The sequence below is a fragment of the Puma concolor genome, chromosome D2 (genome assembly GCF_028749965.1).
Source record: "Puma concolor isolate L17-30 chromosome D2, mPumCon1.1.hap2, whole genome shotgun sequence".
NCBI lineage: Eukaryota > Metazoa > Chordata > Mammalia > Carnivora > Felidae > Puma > Puma concolor.
Genome location: NC_141677.1, coordinates 13,463,642 through 13,483,027, shown reverse-complemented (window position 1 = coordinate 13,483,027; position 19,386 = coordinate 13,463,642). Strand labels below are relative to the sequence as shown.

Genomic DNA, 19,386 nt, shown 5'->3' with positions numbered 1-19,386 from the left:
GTAGCTTGTGGACTAAAATAAACCATCAGTTATACTCTGGTAAATATATTCACTATGAAGATTTCACAAATCTGCAAAATAATTATGTTACAACTGCCTTTGCTGATTAAAGCCTCAGTACTGGAACAGAAAGGCTTAACCTTGACTGTTTAACCATGTGAATGAGTAGATGATGGGATTGATATTTCCATGGATTACCTTTCTGGATACAAAGTATTATCTTAGATTCCATGAGTTAGTTCAACTTTACTAAATTTTTCTCAGAGCATGGCTTCCTCATTCTGATATATCAAGCCTTAAGCCCAATAATTAAAATGGGAGAATATAATTAACTGTTACTGCTACAGAACAGTGTTTGAATACAATTAAATATACCCACTATACCGCTAAATTATAGGAATACATTAACTGACTCATTGAAGAGGAGCCCTCCTAGGACCTGTCATTAAATGGTAAAGTCTTGAAGACAAAAACATCACTGTGTAGTAACACTTTAAATATCCTGTTGGTTATTCCAAATAATTGGTGATCAATTTGGCATGTATTTATTGATTCTTTATCTACTAACAGCTATCCCAAAAAAGGCATAGTCGGGCTTTCAAAGCCTGACAAGTATTCTAGATAGGAAAGGTAGATAGCAACTCCTCCCACTGTGGTGTTTTGAGAATGAAGAAACTCCACCACTCCTTTACACACATCTCAAAAGGATCCCCCCCAAACCCCCCACTGCTGCTCTGGAAGCCCTGGCAACTGCTAGCTAAGCCACCCAAGGCTTGGCCCCGCTCTGATGCAGTGGTCTGCCTCAGCCCGGCTTTCACGGCCTTGCTGAGCACAGCCGCCCGGGGCCCCGAGGGACGCCATATTCACCGCCTGGAAGTCATATGGGCTCAGCAGAACCTCGGGGAGCTGGCCGCATAACCCTTTTCTGCACTGAAGTGCAGCCAAGCCGGCCGATAGCAAAGGTCAGGCAGTGGAGGTGGCAGGAGTCTCCTGGAAGAGCAGCAGGAGGTCAGTGTGGGGCACCTGAAAAAAAATTCTTTACATATTTTCTGCTTCTCACTTTGTCTACAAAAGAGAGATTAAATGTGCAGCTCTCAGGAGAAATACAGTATATAAATTCCTGCTGGTCAACAAACAGAGCCATTACTAAAGTTAAATCTTTAGTACTGCTTCTAGCTGCTCTTGGGACACAGAGTTTGGGGTACGAACGACAAAAGTAATAGACTGGACTTGTTGGAGGTACAGCTCTAAAGCTACCTTGATTGTTCTCTTCCAGTCTGATTTTGCCTTGAAGAATTACAAAGCAATCAATTTCACTGTAATAAAAATAATATATAATTGAAGCATTTTCAATTATATGTGATACATACAATGGCAATTGGAAAAACTGTGGGACATAAAACTAACAAAGATGTTGAGTTTACATTACACTGGCTATTATTTTCAAAAGGATTACCTGGTCATTCATCAGCAATCAATACCACTGCTGAATAACACCAGACTGCTTAATCCTAGAATTTACCTAGGATCAGAAGACTTCTGTGTGATTTTTTTGACGGTAGAGACAAAAATCAAAATATTTAACTATCCCATATCCTGAATACCCCTTTCTTAATGGGGGAGTGGGGGGGAGGGGAAACATATCCGCCAGTATTTTTATACATAAATAATTAGAGGTTTCACACTTACTGCCTTTTCCCTTTTTTTTGTTGTTTACCACTGCTGCTTTATGGCTTCGCTTCTGCTTTTTTGATGAACTTCCTCCTCCCTGAGATTCTTTCCCTCTTTTCTGACCTGTACAGGCTACGATGGAAAAGAAATGATTAAGTAACACAAAATAAAATCAAGCTTTCCTAGGTATAAATTAATCTCACATTTTAGAAGCATAGAACAATTCTCAAACTATGCATGTTCTTTATGAGCTTTACAAATTATCATAGAATTACTATAATTTTTAGAATAAATTTTCATTAATTGAATTATTACACATAATAAAAGAGTTTTAAAAAAGCAAATAAAGTATGCACATCCTTCTTAGAAAAATCAGATACAAACTAAAAATAGTTCTCAATATAGAACTGGGAGTTTATGAGTCTAGTAACTCCAAAAACAGGTAAATGATGAAAATAAAAACTGAAATTTGCGAAAATTCAATAGAACCAAAATATTAAGATTTAATTACAGATGAAAACATTAATGATATAGCTTACAATGATATTAACAACTTTAAAATATCATCATATTAATGGGATAAATTTTAGTAGTAATTCACACTTAGCTGTTTTACCAATTTATTTATTTTAACAGTAACTTCACTGGCAGGGCACTGGTTAACACATATACCATTTATAAATCCAGCATAATAATCCTATGTAACGTTTCACCTTCTTGGTAGGAAATTATCCTGAAACTTCATAAATGTCTTCCTTTTCTTCAAGGACTAGCCTACATCCTACATCTTCACTAAGACTTTCCATGACCGGCCAGGCTTCATGGCTTGGCAACTACTCCAAACTATAGTTTCAGTACATTTTTCTCTATACTATTAACTTGGTCCACAGCATCTACTGTGTTTCTATGTATTTCTAATTATATATATATCATCTACCAGACTATCTTTTCCGGAGATTAATAAAGTCCTGTTTCTATTCAGTACAATGAAATACTATACTGTATACTACTATAGTATTAAAATACTATAATGACATGATACAGATGTGATAAAAATTATGTCATGTTTGCTACAAAAAATATTTCTTAGTCCTGTTACCAACGATAATATCAGTCGAGTATATAAGACATGGCTTCCTTGGTCAAAAATGGAATAGGCCATTAACTGTTTTGTTTGCAACTTCTAGACTGTTTTTTAATTACATCTTAGCAATAACTTCTTCTAAAGCTATTTTAATATAACAACTTAAATAAAACACAAAGAAGGTGATGAAGATAATGACTATATTGAAGCACAGAATCTTAAAAATAATTGTCAGATTTCTCCCTAAAAGAGTTTTAATTCTGAAGCTTTCAGCTGCAAGAAATAAAGAGTAATGGAAGCCACTGGATATAAGTAAGTAAATGTGTAAGCCAACTGGAGGGAAATCCTAAATCTAAATTGTAAAATTTACATTTTTACTTCTGACACAATGTGAATTCTCTGGTATCAGTAGACAAATTTCTTAAAATAAGGCCATATGAAATAAATGCTTAAGAATTTCTTTCTTTTTAAAAAAAAATTTTTTTTTAACGTTCATTCGTTTTTGAGAGACATAGAGACAGAGACAGAGCGAGCATGAGCGGGAGAGGAGCACAGAGAGAGGGAGACACAGAATCTGAAGCAGTCTCCAGGCTCTGAGCTGTCAGCACAGAGCCTGACATGGGGCTCGAACCCACGAACTGCGAGATCATGACCTGAGCCTAAGTCGGACGCTCAACCGACTGAGCCAACCAGGCGCCCCAAGAATTTATTTCTAAAGAGAGATCAATTCTCTCTTTGCTCTGGTATAGCAGATGGTCTCTGTTACCCTAAATTTGGGAGTACTTCTTCTAAAGTTTCCTTTGGTTTTTAATTTATTTTGAGAGAGAGAGAGAAAGAGAGTGAGAGAGAATATCCCATGGCTCACGAACCATGAGATCATGACCTGAGCCAAGACTAAGAGTTGGACGCTTAACCGACTGAGCCACCCAGGCGCCCCAGGAGTATTTCTTAAGTTGCATTCTTTTCAACCTAGTCAAGATTAAGATTCAAAAGGGCAATGCTAACCTGCTTCTATCAGAAGCTACTGTATCTCTTTTTTATGGCACACATACTGTAGCTGTATGCGTGAATGTGAAAAACCAAAGAAGATCCCAATTGAACTGCAATTATATCTTTTACTTAATATTTATTTTTTATTTTTATTTTTTTTTAAGTTTATTTATTTTTTTTGAGACAGAGAGAGACAGAGCATGAACGGGGGAGGGTCAGAGAGAGAGGGAGACACAGAATCAGAAGCAGGCTCCAGGCTCCGAGCCATCAGCTCAGAGCCCGACACGGGGCTCGAACTCACGGACCGCGAGATCGTGACCTGAGCTGAAGTCGGACGCTTAACCGACTGAGCCACCCAGGTGCCCCAATATTTATTTTTTAAAAAGAAATGTTTTAAGTCAAGATTTGTGTGACAATGTTCCATCAATTGTATCTCACTAAAGCTGGAAAAAGAAAAAAAGGGAAAAAAAAATTGTGTGAGAAAATTAGGAATTAACTCACCTGATCTGTCCCACATCTCTTTAAGCTTAGCTAAAAATCTCAAACTAGCATAATAAAAACCGGTATGTTACATAAAGTACACATCCTATCTTTACAGCGAAAAAGTAGGTTTCAAAGCCAACTGTCGGCGTATATTCTATTCATCTAAAGACACCTGAATGAAGTGGTCTGTAAGAAGAACGAAGACACAAGAATAGCTATGGCAAAATCAAAGGGCACCAATACTTTTCAAAGTACTAATTTGGGTTTCCACTTTTAACAACTTCACGGAAAATCAAAAAAGTATTACTGGAGGGTAACATACACATTGCTCCTTCGATCTGGAAGCTATGCATCTAAGAAAGCATCAAATTCCTTTACAAACTCACACAAGTTAGTCAGGCTTGAAAATCAGTTTGACACGGTTGTCTGAGGAAAGCAGTGCCTGGACAGTTGGTTGCTCCAAACCCCTACACACAGTATTTGGTTAAGGGTGGAGGGGTCTGTCAACAAATCAAAATGTTTGTGAGAAAACGCACATCGGTCACAATTGCGAAAACAACGTTACAGATATATATTGAAGCTGCTCATGCCACATAGTCAACCAGCGTATAAGGAATCTTCAAAAAGGTGTGGATTTGGGCCTGGGTGCGTGCCCAGCACGTGCTCTGGTCCCCTGGGGATGTCACGGACAGCTCACGCACGGGACGGTAAGTCCCCCCCAAGCTTTTCAGCGCATTCGCTATCCATTACTCAAAGCACCCTTCCAATTTCCATTTTTACCGCGTTCACGCAAGGACTTCACTTCTGCACCTCATGCTCTAACGAGCGCTACCGTGAAGCCCTTGGAAACGTCAGAAGGTTCTACACTACGCCAACGGACACGGCTTGGCCCTCACCTCTGTCGGGGTGCTCTGGTTCCGGCTGATTGCTGCCGCTGGAGCTCACGCTGGCATCAAAGCCTGCCGGCGAGCTGGTCCCTTCCGACTGGAGGTCCTGCAGCTCCCCCGCGACACTGTCCACCTCAATTGTGCTATCGGTCTCACTCTTGATACTGCGAACCTCTTCTTGGTTCGGGGCCAGCGGCTCCGACACGGTCACCGAAGACTGCTGCCGACCGGCTTCCGTTACAGTGACCGAGGAAGGCGACTCGGGGGTGGTAGGGGGGGTGTTGAGCACGGAGTTGCTGCCGCTGCTGGGAAATTCCGCTTTTTTGTCAGTGACCTCCGCCGGCTTCTCCTCGGCGGGCTTACCGTCGGCGCCGGCCGGTGGCGGTGTTTCCAGCTCGGCGCTGGGGGGGCAGCCCTCCTCCTCGGCCACCGGCTGCAACGAGCCCTCTGCGGACGCCTCCTCGGGGGCGGGATGGGGCGGGGAGGCTGCCGCCTCAGTGTCCGAGTCTGAAAAGAGCTCCTTCAGAGTCTTCTTCGGCCACTGTCCCTGAATGCTCGACCACACGTCTTTCCGATCTTTAGCTCTGCTGTTCTGAAGTCTCTCATCAGAGTTATTTAAAAGTTTTATCCTTTTTTCTGCCACTTCTGAAAATCCTGAATAGAAACCGGTTGTCCGTAGAGATTTTCGCTTTTCCTCCAAACCGTTGTATTTCTTCGTTGGCGTCATCTTTGTTTTTGATTTTTCGTCCTCCTCTTCATCCGAAGAGCTGTTGCTGCTGTTCTCTATGCAAAGTGATTCTTTGCTCTTGGCCTTCTCTTCCTTTTTGCCAGGCGATCCAGTTTTCAAACACTCCTCTGTAGTGCAATACCTTCTTTTACCACGTTTGACTTGAGGCTTTGAAGATTTCTCTGCGCTGTCCTTCTTACCGTCTTTTCTCTTTTTTGTGATTTCATCGTCTTCTTCATAATCCGTATCTTCAGATAATCCTTCCATATCTTTTCTTAATCTTTCTGGAGATTTTGACACCGCTTTGGAGATCACCGAATCTGCATGGACTTTGTTGTCTTCTAGCAAAGATGAACTGTTCTGTTCCTCTTTTGCAATAAGATCGTTTCTGGTATGGGTCAAATGATCGATCTTCGACTCCTCTTTGCCACTGTGGTCTCTGTCTTGAGCACCTGTCTCATCCTCCTGCTCACTGTCTTCAGCAGAACTTTCAGAAGCTAGAAAAGAAGAAACACCGGTGAGTATGATAAGGACACCAGCAGTGTCTTCCCTGTGCATGGCCCTCTCTCTATATATTAGCCCCTATGTTTACAGTCCTCTTGGATTGCTAGGTTTCATCGTTATTTTGCAGATGATAAAACTAAGCTTTGGAGATTTAAGACACTCACACAACGATGGTAATTTTTTTTAAGGTAGGCTTCATGCCCAGCGTGAGTTGGAACTCATGACCCTGAGATTGAGACGTTAGCTGAGATCAAGAGTCTGATGCTTAACTGACTGAGGCACCCAGGTGTCCCATGATGGTAATGTTGGGTACTGTGACCGTGGTTGTAGTTACACCACCATATATTTTTGCCAAAACACATTAAATGGTAAGCGTAAAAGTTGTGAATTTTATTGTTTGTAGGTTATACCTCAATAAAGCGGATTATGAAAAAGAAACTCCTCCAAATTTATGAGTAGAAAATAACTGCAGTCAGGATGTAATCCCGGGTTATTCTAACTTCAACGTCTGTATATGAAATTGTAAGCTTCATTTTCAATGTAGCAATGATTAGGCAAAGATTTGTGAACAATGAATTTCCAAATTGTTTTTTGTCTTTTTTTTTTTTTTTTTTTAAAGAGAGAGAGAGCATCAGCGGGGGAGAGGGGCGGAGGGAAAGAGAATCTCAAGCAGGCTCCACGCCCAGCACAGAGCCCAAGGCGGGGCTCGATCCTATGACCCTGAGATCCCTGAGATCGGGACCTAAGCCGAAATCAAGAGTTGAATGTTTGAGCCACCCAGGTGCCCTGTTTTCTACAGTGTTTTGAAGAGTAAACCCAATTAACTTAAGTAACTGATACATTACATAAAAATATTTACAGAATTTATTTCTTGAAAGTACATTTTAGTAAATGGATTCAACTAAGTATAAAAAGTAATTGCTTTTATCATGATTTTAATAAAACATTTACTGAGAAACTGCTACATGCCAGATACTTTGGTACGCTTTGCATAGACTGTCTGACTCAGTCTCACAAAAACCCTATGAGGGGTATATTATTATTAACCCCATTTTATAGTTTAGAAGACTATGATTTAGAGAGGTTAAACCACTCCAAAGAGCTAGTAAAAGTAGAGAAGAAACAGAAACCTAAGTCATTTGGTTCCTGAACTTATAATTGTGACTACAACACTACCTATGTTCTTTAGCTAAGTTTGCTACAAGTAAAAAAGAACAGACACAATTAAGGTAGTTAAAAACATTTAAACATTTCAATGTGTTTCTGTACAACTGAACTGTTTTAATTATCAAAGCACTGCATATATGACTAAAAACAAATGGAAACTCAATAGAAAACCAACAGCTCTTTTTCTTCCTTCCCAAGCCTCCAAAGTCTCAAAACCATGTTTTCTGATAGTATATAATTAAGAGATGTGCTCGCTTAGGAAGTTTAGCCTGTAATGAGCCATGGGTATTGTATTAATACTCCTATCTCCTGCCATACTTTCCATATATAGTTATCTTCAGTTAATTATTTTTAAAAAAATTTTTTTAATGTTTTTATTTTTGAGACAGAGAGAGGCAGAGCATGAGCAGGGGAGGGGCAGAGAGAGAGGGAGACACAGAATCCAAAGCAGGCTCCAGGCTCTGAGCTGTGAGCACAGAGCCCGACACGGGGCTCAAACTCACAGACTGTGAGATCATGACCTGAGCCAAATTAATTAAATATACATATATTTATATGTATATATATACATATAATATATATACATACATATAATTATATACACATAATATATATAATATTATATATATTATATAATATATATAACACATAATATATACATATGTATATATATATGTATGTATATGTATGTATAATATAAATAACATAATTAAATATACTGTTTATAATATACATAAATGTGGTTCACTACAGAAAGAAGCACCACACTTGACAAACTTCCTTCCTCATAGAGCCATTTCTCCAAGCTTCCAAAAGTCCTTCCTTTTGACGGTACATCTTCCTTTTCTAAGGCTTTTTCACATTTATTTCAGTTGCTCCATGCAGGCAAGCACTCCATCCAGCTCCCTTATTCACCGAATCTCTCTATCCTGAAGACCTACTTTCTACTCCATTTAGTTTGGTGGCTCTCTGGGTCTGCTCTAACAGCTATCATCTTAGTAATTCCCTTCATTACTTCTTTTTAGCTTTTTTATATTTATTTATTTATTCTGAGAGAGAGGGAGAGAGCACGAGCATGCACGGGGGGGGGGGGGGGGGGGCGGAGAGAGAGAGAGAGAGAATGAATGAATCCCAAGCAGGCTCTGCGCTGTCAGCACAGAGCCTGAAGCTGCGCTCTGTCCCACGAACCCTGAGATCATGACCTGAGCCGAAATCAAGAGACAGACACTTAACTGACTGAACCACCCAGGCCCCCCCACCTTCACTGCTTTCTCTTGACTGAGACCCACAGGTATGTGAATTGCCCATCTTCCTCCTTCTTGGTTTATTCCCAGATTGTTTTGGAGCACATCATCTAGTACTTTCCTTAAAAAGGCACAAGGAGGTAAATATTCTTTGTCCTTACGTGTCCAAATACATCTTTACTCTCAAATTTCATCGTTTTACGATAGTTTAACCAGGTACAGAATTCTAAGTTGAAAATTATTTTCCTTCAAAAATTTGAAGGTACTGCCCCTTGCCTTATAGTTTAAAAACACTACTTTCATTTATCTCCTCAACCATAGTGGTGGTTTTTTATTCCTGGTATTTTTAATTTCATAATAACGTACCGTGGCATGGTTCTTTATTCACGAATTTATCAGGTACCGGATAGGCTCGTTCAATTTAAAGATTCGTGTCTGTCAGTTCTGGAGATTTTTCTTCTTTTAGTTACCTGTTTATTCCTCTGTCCACCTGAGGACTATTCTAGGATGATCTTAGTGATTGGTATGTATATGGCAGACTGGGGAGGAGAACCCACCACCACATATACACCATTCTCTAAGACAGATAGAACTGCCACACTCTATATAATACAGCACGGAGTGATGAGGTACAAATCAAAAAATAAATAACATAGTCGTGAGACAGTTCATAAGAAAACTAGGGTTTCGCTTTTTCAAAATCCAACTGCTTTTTAGTTACTTATAACCAGGCATGCTGGTCCCATGGCTTCTTGATTCCTCAGGCGGATTCTAGCAGTAATGCTGGTGTCACTCTCCCCAGCATGAAAAACAAAGATATACACACGTGAGTATACTCAAACCACAGTGGTGTGCACGGTTACCTGTTCATTTCTTCCCCTCTGATTTCACTATTTACTATTCAGTATCACTCATCTTACATTTCTATCACTGCTTTCTTACATTTTCTCAAAGTTTTCCTCGACTCCAAACTGTGTTTGACTGAATTTTAATTTCAATGTCTAATTCTAGGTGTTTCTTGTTCTCTGTTACTTTATCACTGTATCCTGTTCTTGTTTTACAGATGCTTACGGGTTTTCTGAGATTAATAATAACCGGAGAGAACTAATATGCTTCTTACCTTCATTATCTCTCTCCTCAAGGGTCACTCCTTCCGTCTTAGTTTCCACATTTTATGTGGGAGCTCTCCTTGACTGTTCACACTGAAGGATGACCTACTAAAACCTGACTGTATTGGTAGGGCTTATTAATGGATAAGCTTTCCATTAGGTGATTCAGCAGGAATCTAGTTTACTTGAGGGGGATCTCTGGTGCCTAAATGTGAAATATTATTCTCTAGAGATACTCAATCACTCCACAGAATTCCAACAATCACCCACCCTCTTGTTCTGTTCCCAGCTCATCTCATGCCAGGGAAGAGACTCCTAGCTATCTGTGTTCTACACTCATGGGTGGCCTCAATTTTTCTTTATATATGCATGTACATATACATATGCATTCATAGCAGCAATCATTTTTAAGCTGGAAATAACCTGAATGTCTTAAATTTGATCTATGGCCAAATCAAAAATAAAATTTACCACAGAAAAGAGAAAATATGAAGAAGAGAATATGTGAAATGTTACAAATATGGCACTTGTGATGGTCATTGTTGAATTATGTACAATAGGAAAAATAATGAAAATAATCTAAATACCTTTCTTCATCAAGAATTAAATAAATAGCAATTCATTCAGTTGTATGAATGTGCTGATATGAAAAGGTTTATCAGTTCTACTATGCCAAGCCCCCCCGAAAAGGTGGGGTTTTGTAGTGTTAATGATCCCATTTATAAAAATATCATATCTGTGCATATGTATATATATTTGTTTGGGATATGTATTAATGTGTTAATATGGAACATATTAATATATATTAATAATTATATATTACAACACACATATATCATACACGTGGCATGTTAACACAATTTCTGAAATAATATGCTAACAAAAATAGGGACAATAGGAGAACAATAGAATGCGTAAGCCAAAAAGCAGATGGATGAGAGTAAACAGACCCAAGCCAGCAGTGAATAGAGCTGAGAAAAAAACCCAATTCTCCATAGACTCTTCAAAAAAAATTGGCTGTATCAGGTGACTGTGAAAATGAAAAGTAGAGGAGGCAGCTTAACATAAGGAGCATCGGGTGAACATTATTCGAAAAGCATCTAGATCCCTAGGTCCTCACCCCTGCCATGGGTTGTCAGGTGACCACTCTTCTGGAGGCTTATTTTCTGAAGATGGTGAAGACAGGATTTCTGGCCTAGGCAATGCTAAGAACTATTGAAGGCGCAGGTACAGATGTGATGCTGAACTCAGTGGGATCAGTGAACTACAACTGCTAAGAATTTCCCCTCCTTCCTTCCCTAATCCTCAACTGGATCCTAAACACTAGAAGACATTCTCTTACCTTCCAGTCAGGGCTGGAAGACTCTTTTCTCTGGGATGCAACTGGACTAAGAAAAAGACCTAAAGACCTGACAGTAGTCCTCTCCAAAAAATGGCCCACCCAGATTACCTTAGAGTAAAATTAACTCAAAGTTGACAAGTCCCAACCATGTGCTCAAGATTCCTAATCAGGAGAAGACAGCCAAGGAAAAAGTCCTTCATAGGGAAGAGATCAAAACAATAAAGCAGGGGGGCGCCTGGGTGGCGCAGTCGGTTAAGCGTCCGACTTCAGCCAGGTCACGATCTCGCGGTCCGTGAGTTCGAGCCCCGCGTCGGGCTCTGGGCTGATGGCTCAGAGCCTGGAGCCTGTTTCCGATTCTGTGTCTCCCTCTCTCTCTGCCCCTCCCCCGTTCATGCTCTGTCTCTCTCTGTCCCAAAAATAAATAAACGTTGAAAAAAAAAACAATAAAGCAGGAAAAAGCAAACTGAAGTAGCTAACCATGCAAAAGAAGAACAAAAAATTTACAATATCCTTTGGAAAGAGCAAAACCAGAAAGGTTAAGATCTTGTACCCATCTTGAAAGAAGAGAATGCTATGAGAACATGTAGAAAATGAAGAGCTCTTGAAAATTAAAAATATACCAGCTGTCACCAAACATTACGGCAGTAAATTAAATAGTTTTTAAAAGGATAAGAGGATGGGGCACGAGGGTGGCTTATTAGTAGGTTGAGTGTCCAACTTTGGCTTAGGTCATGATCTCACGGTTCGTGAGTTTGAGCCCCACGTCGGGCTCGCTTCTGCCAGCCTGTTAGCATACAGCCTGCTTTGGATCCTCTGTCTCCCTCTCTCTGCCCCTCTGCCACTTGTGCTCTTCCCAAAATAAATATTTTTTAAATAATAAACGAAAGGATCAGAAGACAAAGTTGAGAAAATTTCCAAGAAATCAGAGAAAAAAGACCAAAGAATGAATAACCTCATCCCCAAAACGATAAACATATTAAAATATACTACAGAAAATGCAATACTGATATAATGGTAAGTCAAAAAAATCCAAAACAAAAAACAAGAGAGAACAGTAAAATGCAAAGGAAGAAATAATCAACAAAATAATTCAAGAAAAGCACCTGGAACAAAAAGGCTCAAGTTTCTAGAATGAAAAGAGCCTAGCAAGTACTCAAGACAGTGGATGAAAATATATCCACACAAGGCATAATCACCGTGAAATTTTAGGACATTAGAAACAAAGATTCCAGATTCCAAAGAGAAACAAAAGCCAAAAAAAAAAAAAAAAAAAACAAAACCCAAAACAAAGAACAAAAAACCCCACAAAAAAACCTAAGTGATAAAAAACAAGTCACACAGAAAGAATCAGGAATTGTAAGAGCTCTGAACTTCGACCAGAAACAACATCAGAAAAGACAGGTGAGGGGCACCTGGGTGGTTCAGTCAGTTTAGCATCTGACTCCTGATTTGGCTCAGATCATGATCTCACAGTTTGTGAGTTCAAGCCGCACGCTGGGCTGTGCGCTGACAGTGCAGAGCCTGCTTGGGATTCTCTCTCCCCTTCTCTCAGCCCCCTCCCCTGCTCACACACTCTCTCTCTCTCTCTTTCTGAAAATAAATAAATAAACAAACAAAAAAAGACAACTGAACAATGCTAATAAAATACTGAAGGAAAACCATTCAACTCAGCTAAACCATGCACAGAATAAAGATATTCTCAGATGCACACAGTCTCTAAAAATTTGCTTTCCTTCTCACTCACTTGTTCTTAAAAAGTTACTAGAGAATATGCTCCACCACAATGAGAGTATGCCGAGGGTAAAACAGACATGAGATGCCAGAACAAAGGAATTCCAAGGGCTCCTCTGAAGAGTGATCCCTAGAATAGGATCTCCCCAGGAAGCTATCTGTGTACCAGATGCAGAAGGAAACCAGTCCTACACAGTGTCCTTTCCAAAGAAATAGCAAGAAGCACCATCACTAAGATGCCTGCTGCCACCACACTGTCTGAACGCGTTTAAATAGATTTAGCTTGTTTGAACAATGTGTTGATAAAACTCCAGCTCTCCCCTCTATGTCTTGTAAGGTGTTATTGGGATCAGTGGACTACATCATTGTACCCAGGAGAAATGCTTTGCTCTGACCTGCACCTGAAAGCTAGAAGTTCGTTTGGTAAAGCCTAGAATCAGAAAACACAGAGCGGCTCACTACCGCCATGCTCCTGTTCATCCTGGCTGTGGTGAGCCCCGATGTTTCCCAGAACTCCCTTCTGACCCTGCCCTACCGAATTCCCTGAGAGATGCTTCTGCGAATTCTCGGAGCAGCTGAATATAAAACCAGAATATGACCTACAGACTCCGTTCACGTAACATTCTCAGGGAGCCTTCACAGCAAGGCTTGTGCTGGCTACTCCGTGTTTTAAAAATTCATCTGCTGTTTGGAAATATGTATTTATGTTTAATATATACATATATGTTTATTCAAAAGAAAAGTTAAGGAATGATCACACTAAAATCAGGATATTAATTACTTCTGGGGCAGAAATGCAAAATTCTTTTAAATAAATGTTATTTAGGGGCGCCTGGGTGGCGCAGTCGGTTGAGCGTCCGACTTCAGCCAGGTCGCGATCTCGCGGTCCGTGAGTTCGAGCCCCGCGTCGGGCTCTGGGCTGATGGCTCAGAGCCTGGAGCCTGTTTCAGATTCTGTGTCTCCCTCTCTCTCTGCCCCTCCCCCGTTCATGCTCTGTCTCTCTCTGTCCCAAAAATAAATAAATAAAAACGTTGAAAAAAAAAAAATTTTTAAATAAATGTTATTTGTTCACCACTATGGTAGACACACCAACATTCATATTGTATTATTTAGTTATAGGTCATTCTGCCTCAAATATTAATAGGCAATAATGCTATCATAAAAGAGGATCATAATAGATGCAATCAAGATAAACAAAATTTGGTATTCTTAACAAAAAATTCAGTGTAATTTTATAGTCTAAAATTACCTAACACAAACCATGTTTTATGTGGCAACAGAAAGGACAATACCTGAGAAAAAAAACACAGTACTATAGGGTAAATAATAAATTGTAACTAAAATTTAAGGATGCCTTTAGATCTACTAATAACAGAAGTACTTCCAAGCCTCAATCAATGGCTGATTTTATTTCAAGTAATAACAGGCAACAAAATTCTGGTCCAACTAAAAAACGGTACATTGCCTTTACAGAATTTGATTCGTAACAAAACACAGAGTTGCAAGCAACAGGGTATTTGTTAGGTTTACCTTGAAGTCCATTGAGGATAGAAGTAATTTCTATGGATTTAATGTGAGCTGTATCAGAGTTTTTGGCATCAGTAAGATCCAGTTTAGATACCATTTCAGGAGATGGATTTGTCTGAAAAGGTGGTTTTGACAAGCGCCGAAGTTTACAGTTTTTAGGAGAGTATTTTTCATCTCTGTCTTTTTCTTTGTCTAATTTATTCTAGGTTAAGAAAAACAGTATGCCATGTTAGCCATAGTTTATCATGAAGTATTTACTGTAACAATGCTAATACTCATTTTAAACTCAAAGTTGTATCACATATTAAATAATATGAAAAGAAAGAATATAAGAAGCTCCTCTAAACAGCCAGAGGTGTTTTTTTTTTTTCCCCAAAGGTACTGCAGGATGAGCAAAAAGTTTTTGTCTAATATTTACATTTTAATTGTGGAAGTAAACCAGAGATCCTATGAACAATTCAGACTAAAACCTCATACTGCTAATAACTGGTGATACAAATTCTTCAAAATTAAATCACAACAGGCTCAAATATTCATAAAAAATTTTTCAACCCGGTAGTTTTAAAACTTGTAACATTTTCAATATAAAATGTGGGCTGGGAGCGACAAAATTCCTAACATCTTCATTTAGTTGACAACTGGGAATAATAACTCTACAAATGATCTGTTGTGAAGTTAACTTGGAAGAAACCTACCTGTTCATTGATAAAATAACATTTCTGGAAAAAATGAGAAATTTTCTCCAACTGACTGTTTACAAATAAGAGGAGCAGAGGCTAACTAAAATATTTCCTGGAAACTATTTTTTAAATCTGGTCTTAAAATAATTTATAGAAGGGGCGCCTGGGTAGCGCAGTCGGTTAAGCGTCCGACTTCAGCCAGGTCACGATCTCGCGGTCCGTGAGTTCGAGCCCCGCGTCAGGCTCTGGGCTGATGGCTCAGAGCCTGGAGCCTGTTTCCGATTCTGTGTCTCCCTCTCTCTCTGCCCCTCCCCCGTTCATGCTCTGTCTCTGTCTGTCCCAAAAATAAATAAACGTTGAAAAAAAAAAATTTAAAATAATTTATAGAAAAAAAATCACATTTAGACAAGCTTCCTGAAGGACGATGTAGAGCATGATGGTGTAGCAGACAACTCTGAAATCCTGTTATACAGGTCTGACTATAGAATCTGTGGCTATTTTCACACTTCTCCCAAATACAGTACATGACTATCACCATTCTGGATGCACAGAAGATAATTCATTGCATATTATAGATGCTTTGGGGTAATGGTTCTCCAAGGGTGGTCCCTGGACCAGCACCCTGAGTTGCAGCTACTGGGTTGCCATATCAAAACTTGAGAACCAGACCCAATTTTACAGTGAGAAAAGAGTAACTATGTTGGGGGAAAACTTGCACTATTTGGGGCCAGTAGCAGGAAAGTAACAGTTCTTCACTGTGAATATGAAGACTGAATTTCAGAAGAACTACTAAGCACCTCAACTATATGTTACCTAATGAATGGTCAACTTTCTAATAAAACACTTAAAAGATTTAGTCTTAGAATATATAAGAGTAAATCTATCATACATAAGAGTAACAGTAATTTCCATACAAGTTCATTAATACAGTCCCCATGGTTCATCTACAGTATGGCTCACAGAGTCCTATGAACACATCCTAAGCTACTGCTAATACAGTCAGCTAAAGATGAAGAGAAAAAGAGAAGGTACAGATCGGCTCTCGTCTGCCTTCAGATACCTTCTTTTCTTCCTCTGAATAGTTTACAGCCCTCACACTAAGCCAGGCTCCCAGCCATACTATTTTATGGCTCCTAGCTGGAGATGAGAGGGGCAAAAAGGGATTGAAATAAGTGAAATCTGGCTGGGTGGCCTTACATGATGTCGGAACTACAAAAGCCTCAGAGATCATTTTTCCAAATGCCTTTTCCAAAGTATCATTTCCAAAATACCTTCCCATAAGGTGACAATATCGAATGTACCCAAATCTAGCACTTGATAAATTCGCTGTTTTAAGAGAGTATTTTCATTTCTACTAACACTGATGGCATCATTTTGGAGGAAAATTTCTGCAATTAACACCTATCATGCAGGAAAAAAAGTTCTTTTAGCAAAGTAAGCACTTACCTTTATTTTCTTCCGATGTTTTATCTTTGGCACATTTTTATCAGCAGGTCTTACTATTTTATCTGCTTTAATCCACTCATCATATCTAAAATGAAAGGAAATTAATATAAATTTGCAAAACATCACAGAACTATGCCATATTAAAGAAAAATTCATAAATAGAATCGTAACATTTTAGAACAGGGAAGGACCTTGGAGACCATTTAGCTCAACTTCCTGGTTCAATGAATAAAGCTACCAAGGCCCCAAAAGAGAGATCAAGTGATTTGGCCAAGGACGGAATGTCAGCTTCTGGCTGAGCCAAGACCAGAAAGACCTCCTGAGGTCTAAACTGGCACTCCTGAGTCTGCTACACCAAAGAGAAACCAAACTTGTCTGTAAAGAAACCATAATATTTTCTGTCTTTTTGTTTTGTTTTTAAGCAGCCAGTAGACAGGTTTGTTTTGGGGTTTTTTTCTAGACACATCAGGAAGCTAAGTAATATGCTCTAGTTTTAAATGGCATCATGTGATAGAAGAGCATAATATTGTAACTTCCGGACAATGCAAAATCACCTACAAAAAAACAAAAAAACAAAAAAAAAACTTCTCATGAAACACTAGGAAAGTATTACTTGGCCAAGTTTTTCAGTATTCTGAGATGCTTCCTACATGGACAGGCAGCTAAGAGTCAACAGCGCCGATGGCCTGTCCACTCAATGTTGACAGCCTGTGTTAGTTTCACAGGGTGCAACTTACTACTGACTGCAATAAAGCTATTTCTTTAAGACAAAAAAGAACGGCAGTTTATTTTTGTAAAAACTCCGCTAGAAAGAAGAAATATTAAAAACAAATTAACTTCTTTTTATGTTTAAAAAGAAGAAATGGAAAATGGAAAACTCACTGACTTTTTTAACTCCAGAACATGAACTGAAAATGAGCTTTTAAATTAAAATGTCCTCATTATTAGAGGCACTAAATGAAGTAATAAAGGCCCTAAGTCAGGAAGTAAATGACTTGGGTCATTATCTGACGAATAAATTATATTCTTGCTCTAAAGTAGGCCTGGAAAGTATGCCTACAGCCACTCCCAGGCAAAGTGACACTGGCTGGTGCAGCTGAGGGTACAATCCCACACAAGGGATTATGTCTGTATCTGCTGGAAGCTGTTGAGGGCCATAATAATTACAGAGAATAAGGAAGAACACAATGAGTTCTAGAAAAGTCTTTACATAATCCCTGCTGGCTAGTTATGTGGCCCTTGCCAAGCCACTCTCAACATCAGACCTCGTGTAATCTGTATCAAATAAGACTGTATTAAAAAAATTAAGTAAGCTGCATATCATATAGTTTTTGAGAATCAAATATATAAGTACTTTGAAAATTTTTTAAACAAATATTATTATTCTACTTAACACACTCCTTTTGGTATTTATACTGGCACAGTAGCACCTACCTAAATATTTACAGTACTTTTAACTTGCCCAGGAATACTGAAAACTGCATTATGCTTGAGATGAAAGCAATTTAGTTCCTACCAAAATTGGACTGAAGGTGGAAAATGAACAGAAAATATCTCTGCCCTCAGCAAAGTTGAATATAAATTCCCAGAAGCTGCTCTGATTTGGATATAGTTATGGAAGTCACTGCTGTGGACTTTGTTTAAAAGGAAACAAAACAAGCTTCCTGTCTTCTTCTAACTAAAGGTAGTTCATGATGGTTCTACATAACACCACATGAGCTAAACAAAGATATTGCAGTTTTTAGCTTTCTTAATTGAAGACATCTGTTATGTAGTTAGTTGTGCAGTATCAGACATTTTTTACTACCAGTAAAAACACTACTCTATTCAACTTGGATTTCTGACATGAATTATATTTCAAATTAGAGCAAAACAGTAGCTTTCAACTTAGGATCACCACCATGAGATATTGTATATTTGCATACGTTACATGGAGCACCAAATACATCAAATAAGCAAAAAAAAAAAAAAAAAAAGTTATTGTCTCCATAGTTGAAATGTTCACTGTGATAGAGGAAGACTTCTTTATGACTCAGAGACAATGGATGTTACTTAAATTCTCTTAGGAACAGGGTAGGAGAAACATATACATAAATAAAACAATGGCTACCCCCTTGGTACAGGCTGATGCCCACTGTGTAAGCTCAGTTTACAGATGCTATCTGGTAAATCATTTTCTCCTCCACCCAATTACAAAGTAAGGATGCTATAAGAAGACTGGCTATCAGAAGAACTTAAAGTAGCGAGTTTGGATGGGGAAAGACTGTTGGACCAAGCAGAAAACAAAAAAAGAAAATTCTGGAATTATATGAAACAATCTACACACACTTCTAAAATATCTGAACCGCAGTAATTAAACACTATGGTCTCACTATTTTGGATGACAATTTCGTTTTAAGATAATGAATATTCTGTATGGCTTTGGGAGATGCCTTGGAAAATTCTTTAGATACACTTCCTATTGAAGTAATTCCATGGTAACTTATAGTCCTATAAGTATTAGCTAATATCATTTCTCCATTATTTGCCTCTTTCTGTTCTACTTTCTCAGTGCTTTTTGTCTGCTCAGGCATTCCCCCCATTCTGATACTATTCTTGTAGACTTTTTTTCTTTCCTGCACCAGATTTATTCTCCATTTTTATAAAATGTAGTGACACAATATTATTATTGCTATTATAATTAATAGCCTCTGGAACTAGATCGTGCCTTAAAAACCAATGAATTTATTTCACAGATTCAGAAAATTCTGACCATGGAAGAAAATGGGACTTTGCAAACAACAGGCTTGCAAGA

The 19,386-nt window shown here is 38.8% G+C and overlaps 1 protein-coding gene across 8 annotated transcripts in view; it reads right to left on the bottom strand.

Annotated features, from left to right (window-relative positions):
* ARID4B (AT-rich interaction domain 4B) overlaps positions 1–19,386 on the bottom strand; it is a 157,549-nt gene that overhangs the window by 12,556 nt on the left and 125,607 nt on the right. For 7 of the 8 annotated variants that reach the window (XM_086679639.1, XM_086679638.1, XM_086679641.1 and 4 more), the window contains 4 exons: positions 16,593–16,677; positions 14,470–14,668; positions 5,125–6,339; positions 1,690–1,803 (listed from right to left, as the gene is read on the bottom strand). In XM_086679639.1, the coding sequence (XP_086535765.1) occupies positions 1,690–1,803; positions 5,125–6,339; positions 14,470–14,668; positions 16,593–16,677 (1,613 nt within the window). Of the gene's footprint in view, positions 1–867; positions 1,024–1,689; positions 1,804–5,124; positions 6,340–14,469; positions 14,669–16,592; positions 16,678–19,386 lie in introns of all 8 variants that reach the window. The other variant, XR_015241548.1, reaches the window with a different exon arrangement.